General features: G+C 34.7%; 1 protein-coding gene across 3 annotated transcripts; it reads left to right on the top strand.

Annotated features, from left to right (window-relative positions):
• Positions 1,574-5,286, top strand: LOC107606343 (AP2-like ethylene-responsive transcription factor ANT). 3 transcript variants are annotated; one of them, XM_016308397.2, is made up of 11 exons: positions 1,723-1,905; positions 1,956-2,220; positions 2,301-2,802; positions 3,027-3,109; positions 3,241-3,249; positions 3,336-3,424; positions 3,512-3,585; positions 3,665-3,715; positions 3,802-3,878; positions 4,278-4,623; positions 4,654-5,286. In XM_016308397.2, the coding sequence occupies exons 2-11, from the start codon at positions 1,980-1,982 to the stop codon at positions 4,907-4,909; spliced, it is 1,728 nt and encodes a 575-aa protein (XP_016163883.1). In that variant the 5' UTR covers positions 1,723-1,905; positions 1,956-1,979; the 3' UTR covers positions 4,910-5,286. The 3 variants fall into 3 exon arrangements, with proteins under 3 accessions (XP_020962277.1, XP_016163882.1, XP_016163883.1); XM_016308396.2 differs by having other exon boundaries at positions 1,706-1,905; positions 4,278-5,286; XM_021106618.1 differs by having other exon boundaries at positions 1,574-2,220; positions 4,278-5,286.

Raw genomic sequence — 6,849 nt, 5'->3', positions numbered from 1 at the left:
TATTATCTTTTTTATATTATCTATATAGTTAAGTTTATATAGTTAAGATTGTTATTAGTGCATGGTCCTTAATTGTGTTACGGAAGAGATGAAGTAGATCAAACAATAATAAAGAAACCAGAAGATTAGAAGAGCTCATGGTAATAACAGCGAATAACTAAGGTTGACTACTTGGTTGTTGTTACCTGACAATGGCATCATAGAAGTGACCTGATATAGACATGAAATTGTTTATTGTTTTGATACTATCATCAACATATATTCTTAAGAAAGTAATAATAATATCCAATAATGGGAATAGTTTGGAACAAAAACCGTAACGTTTTATTTTCTCTCTTTAATTTTATGTGAGAAGGGAAATGTTTAAAGAGATAGTAATAATAGAGTATGAAATAGCTAGCAAGTTAAGTAGCGAAAATGCAATTTCCGCATAAAGTTTAATTTTTGGACCCTTTGGCTCATGATTCCTAGAATATTTCAAAGCTTAAGATAGAGAGACCCACTTGCAACTTTTGGTCTGGAAGCAGTTGTTGACTACACACTCGGTGACAAAGGAAGAAAAGCAAAGTATTTTCCTGTTATTTTATCATTTTGTCTTCGCAGGAATTTTCTTAGCTATCATAGCAACATGTTTTTTGATACACATACATATGCTTCTAGGTTAAAATGTATCAGATAAACAAAATCCTTTCTATTTGTAGCACCATAGCGCAAAATATATTATCCTTAGTCTTAGAATAAATAAGAATCTGCATGTGTGTGCTACTATTCACACATATTTAGTACACTAATTTTTCATATGTATGTTTCCTTTATAGGATACACATTGAAATTTAATTTTAATATATAATTAATATAAAATAATTTTATATCTACATCCAATTACGCACTATTATGTCAATAAATATAACTATTTTTTATATTAATTACATGAATAATCATCTAAAAAAAATAAATGTAATTTCCAGTAATTGTGTTGATATTTTTACTGAATTGATGAATATTGAGAAAATGTTTTGCAAGTCACAGGCTGGATGGGTTCGAAGGAAGGAAAGAGGTGATTGGGTGACATAATCAGCAGAGGTCAGATTAGATGAGCCCACGAAATAAACCTCCCTTTGTCCACATCCCACACTGCCCCATGCCTTCTTCTTTAATTTTTATTTAATTGTTAATTTTATTTAATTTATATTAGCCAATATTTTTAGTTAATAGTCTAATATTATTAACTAATTTAAAAAAATATATAGTATACTAAAATATTGAAAAGAGGGGTGCTAGGAGGCAGTAACTTTTGTGATTTATAGTCATTAAATAACCATCAATAATAATTTTAATAGTGTGAGATTAATGTAAAATTTTATCAAATAGTTCACTTTTATTTACTAATTACATACTGGCCAAAATTTGAAGAAGTTGCTAAGATAAACTTTTTCTAGTGTGAATGTTGGTGTAGTATTTAAGTTAGAGATAGATAGAGAGAGGAGGCAAGAGATTAAATTGAGATTTGAAAATAGAGGTTGCTGGATGGCAGAATGCAGAGGGGCGCAGAATTGTTGTACTGTGTGAAGTGACTGCATTGGCAGATATATGTCCTTGGCGTCAAATCTATCTACCTTCTCTCTGTAAAAAATTGTAACAAATATGTTTTTGTATAAAATATATTGGGCCTACCTAGCTATGAGGGCACTGTAGGTATAGTGCATGGTGTGATGTTGAGTAGATATATAGATAGGGAGAGAGTAAGAAGCATCTCATATATACCAATGCAAAGCTATTCTGGGAGCTGGGATTAAGAGAAAAGAAAGGGTTATAGTCTCTCATATACACAGATCCCAATGCAATGCAATGGAATGGAATGAAGTGGGTTCTCCTTAACTCAGACACAATTCATTCCTTTTGTTTAGTTTAAAGTCATCAGTTTTGTATTGTTTTGGGAACCCATGATGTTGTTGCAATAGAACTCAACACACTTGGAAATGAAGTGGATCAACAGTGATGGTAACAATCATAACGCCTGGTTGGGCTTCTCTCTCTCACCCCATCACATGAAATTCGACCTTCCTAATTCTTCTTCTTCTTCTTCTTCTACTTCGTCCTCCTCCTGCGGTGGGGATCACAGTGCTGCCTTTCATTCTCAGTTGAGCGTGATGCCTCTCAAGTCAGACGGTTCACTTTGCATCATGGAAGCTCTCACTAGATCACATCAAACACAACAAGGTTTCTTTCCTTCTTTATTTGTTCGTTCATTATTCTGTCACTTTTGTTATAATAATGATGATGGTTAATTTTTGAAGCAGTGATGGTTGGTAGTTCGTCTCCGAAGCTGGAAGACTTTCTGGGTGGTGCAAGCATGGGAACACACGAAAGAGAGGCCATTGACACCATCTACTACCCTCCTCATAGAGGCTTTCTCTCAGAGCCTTTGAGGCATCCACCATATTACTCCCTTGGCTGCCATGGCATGTACCAAGCACCACCCCCAACAATGCCCCACATAGCAGAAGCAGCAGCAGAAGAAGAAGAAGAAGAAGAAGAAGGCATTGATGGATTCAAGAAGTGGGTGGAGCAGCAGCAGCAGCAGCAGCAGCAGTCGCTGAGTCTGTCAATGAGTCCAGGGTCGGAGTCAAGTTGTGTAACAGCTGCGAGGCATGAGAATGGGAAGAGTGAGTCGTCGGTGGTGGCAGTAACAGTAATGGACAATAGCAACAAGAAGAGAGGGCTAGCTAACAAGCAACCAGTTCACAGAAAATCCATTGACACTTTTGGTCAGAGAACTTCTCAGTATCGAGGCGTCACCAGGTTAGTTTCCTACCTTTCTTTCTTTTTTTCTTTCTTTCTTAAACTCCTCACCATCTTTTTTCTGTCGAAAATCAGCCAAAAACGGCCATAACTTGTCTTATTTTATTTGGCATTCGTTAATTGTTGCGACAATTAATGAATGTTAAATAAGACAAGTTCTGGCTGTTTTTTTGTCTACCTTATTTAGCCTTTTCTTTTTAATATTTTATTGTTCTTGTTGGTAGGCATAGATGGACTGGTAGATACGAAGCACATTTATGGGATAACACTTGCAAGAAGGAAGGCCAAACTAGGAAAGGAAGACAGGGTTAGTTAATTAGTTACAAAATCGTATTAGCTTTTCTTATATTTTCTATTGCTTCATTTTAATTGACTCTCGTTTCTTTATGATGATGATGATGATGATGATGATGATGATTCAATCAAATAATGTTATAGTGTATTTGGGTAAGTCTTTAGCTTCTGCTCCCTAACGTCACGTACCTTGCTTTTTTATGCTAGTTGTTACTAATTATTATGTGGTCATCAATTAGGGGGTTATGATATGGAACAAAAAGCTGCAAGAGCCTATGATCTTGCTGCCCTTAAGTACTGGGGACCTTCAACCCACATCAATTTTCCGGTATGTTTTCTTTGTTCTTAAATCTTAACCACTGCTTCCAATGTTATTTTTATTTTTGTTTATTGTTTGACACTTTTAATTTGACAGTTGGAAAATTACCAAGCGGAACTTGAGGAGATGAAGAACATGACCAGGCAGGAATATGTCGCTCACTTGAGAAGGTACACATTAATTATTGTCTACTATTTCAAAACACATTTGAAATGCATAAATGCTAATTAATCTTTTTTTCTTTTTCAGAAAAAGCAGTGGATTTTCTAGGGGTGCTTCAATATACAGAGGGGTGACAAGGTTTATTGCGATTCTCCTGTCTTTTTTTTTTTATCAATTCAAATTAGGATACTTGAGCTAAGCTAAGAGTTTGAATATTTATGTAGACATCATCAACATGGAAGATGGCAAGCAAGGATTGGCAGAGTTGCTGGGAACAAGGACCTTTACCTTGGGACATTCAGTAAGTCTCAATTACAATGCAGCATTCTTCTTAATACTAATTAATCACTTACTCTTTTTATTACAACATTTTTCATAAATCATAAGCTAAGCTATTAGCCAGTTATTATTGTCTATTATTCAACTCTCTAAGTTTTTGAGTGAGTCAAATTAAAAGATTTTAATAATTTTCCCCCCCAAAACCCAAGTGACTGGTGCTGCTTTTGTAAGGCTGACCCATCACATTATCATTGCAGCATTCCACTTTTTATAAGGCTGTTGTATACATAAATATATGACATAATATGAATATTGACATGAAAGGGAATCTCAGCATACAAGAAAAATGGTTTAAGGATAGGAAAAGTTCAAATATTTTCCTGAATACTTTTTCACTTTTACCACCGTAATTAAAACATAGGCACTCAAGAGGAGGCAGCAGAAGCATATGATGTAGCAGCAATCAAGTTCCGTGGTTCCAATGCAGTTACAAACTTTGACATATCAAGATACGACGTGGAAAGAATCATGGGGAGTAACACTTTGCTTGCAGGGGAGCTAGCTAGGCGAAACAACAAAGATACTGCTATTGAACCACCAAGATGGGAGGCCATTGAATACAACACGAATGTGGAAGCAGTTCAAGCTAGAAACAACAACAATGACAATAATAATAATAATAATAACAATGATGTTGATTCCAACTGGAAGATGGTTTCTGGTGGTGCTTTCTCTGTGGGGATACATGATCTGATTGGGATTGAAGGGCAGCATCAGCATCAGCATCAGCATCATCAGCAGCAGCCATTGATGGAGGCTTCTTCGCTTGTGACCAGCCTAAGCAGCTCAAGAGAGGCTAGCCCTGATAAAATAATGGGTCCCTCGTCAATGATCTTTCCAAAACCTCTTCAACTTGAACCCAAGATGGTTCTTAACAACCCCTTAACTAGTACTGGTGTTGTTGGATCTTGGTTCCCTTCTCAAATGAGGCCAGCTTCTGCTGCCATCTCTTTGTCTCACTTGCCTGTTTTTGCTGCTTGGAACGATACCTAGAATGACATATTCCCTTCTCTTTCTTTGTTACAATGTCACGTTTGCATGTAGAAAAAGAAGGGTGGGGGCTGGAATTACAAAATTGTTATTATTGGGGACAAAAAGGTGGGGTTTCAAGCGAATTTGAGGGAATTAATTAGTCTTATTGTTGTTGTTATTATCTTATTATTATATTAAATTAATGTCATCTTTATGTACCAAAGTTGTAGCTTAGCATATATGGCCTTTACAGTCATAGCCTTTTGGCCATATTGAAGATATGCATATTTGGGAGGGAAAGGAGTTAATTAATTGAAGAAAAGGAAGTTACTAATGATTAAAATTCTGTGAAATGATGTTTGGCAATATGGGAATGGAAAAGAAGTGGGTTGGTGCATTATTGAATTTGCTTTTTTTATAGATCTCCGGTTAAGTACAAATTACCAACTCATCAATGTTTCTCAATAATTGCAAATACCGTTCTCACTTTGACCACATCATCAAGTTTTTATTGCCATTATGTCCCTCTATCTACATAACATTATGATTGCATAAACCTTTTTCTTATCTCAACTTTCCTTAAAGGCAAACTCAATGCTCAATTCTTGCATGAAATAAAGTTTCTGGTTGGCTTAATTGTCATAATTACATAGGGACATATATCTTTAGGAAGGGGAATGTAGGAATAAATTAAAAGGCATTATTATGTACATGGTTTAAAATCTCTTTAACTTTAGTTTTCTCATTCCAATTGCAAAGAGATAATGGACGTAAAAGGTGTTCCATGTCTTGTGTGGATGCATTTTAGAGCATGATTTCTCAACATGTTATGGAGTGCTTTCCCACGTGTGTATGTGTAATATGTTGTTGATTGCAAAATTGTTGAATGTTGACCAAGACAAGGAGGAATCAGTGCCGGGAATGCTGGGAATAGTTTATATATAAACTCAAGTTGGGAATAGCTGTTTCTTTGCTTGATCTCTCATATAATGATGATAATGATGTGTTAATAATCCAAATATTTAATGAAATTGTCTTCACTAATGGAAAGAGAAGAAAATGACAGTCCTATAATGGGGGGTGGATGAAATGAAATGAAATGAAATGAAGGAATCCAGCTACACCTTCTCTGCTACAGTTTCTCACTAAAAAGTTGTTTCCTATCTTGCCCTTTAGCTTCTTCCATTCTCTCGCGTGATTTCTTTTTTATAAAAAGGAGCTCATTGCACTATTGCTGCACATTAAAGAGAGGAGTTCGGTACAATACAAGCACTATCTCATTTTATCATTCCACAAAATGCTGCTGCTGAGAGTTGAAAATAAATCTAGTTATAATTCAAAAGAAAAACCAACATTATATATATCCCCACAATATTCTCGCATAATAAATAAAGAATCAATCCCATGATTTTTTTTACCAATAAATTATAACTCAAATGACATAGTCTTTCTATACTCAATTAAGAGGTCAATTTATTTTAGTTACCAAACATTTTTTATTGGACAGTTATTAATATATATACAAGAGATGACTCAAATTTTTTATACTTATTTATATAGATAAATGAACTGTTTTCCAATAGAGAAAGTATAGGAAGTCAATGGAATATTTGTACAATATGTACAATGGAAGTTTAGGGATGTCCGATTCAGTATTAGAGATATAACCATTAGTGTTATCTTTTTCCATCAGCCGAAACTTTTGATCCGAAAGGTCAAGAGTACGATTCTTGGTGAACCCCAAAATTAGTTTAAGCTTTTGGGATGAGATGTTTATTATCTCTGGTACCCAAATGATTATTCTGAATAATATGTGTGATGTTCATTTTTTAACTCATATAGCCTATTGTACACATTGTATAAATATTCCATTGACTCCTTAACGGGACTTTTTTCAATAAACCTAAATTAGTTAAGAATAATATTATATTTACATAATCATTAAAATTAACCACTTTTTG

The sequence above is a fragment of the Arachis ipaensis genome, chromosome B07, assembly GCF_000816755.2.
Source record: "Arachis ipaensis cultivar K30076 chromosome B07, Araip1.1, whole genome shotgun sequence".
Lineage (NCBI taxonomy): Eukaryota > Viridiplantae > Streptophyta > Magnoliopsida > Fabales > Fabaceae > Arachis > Arachis ipaensis.
This window is presented reverse-complemented; position numbering and strand designations above follow the sequence as displayed.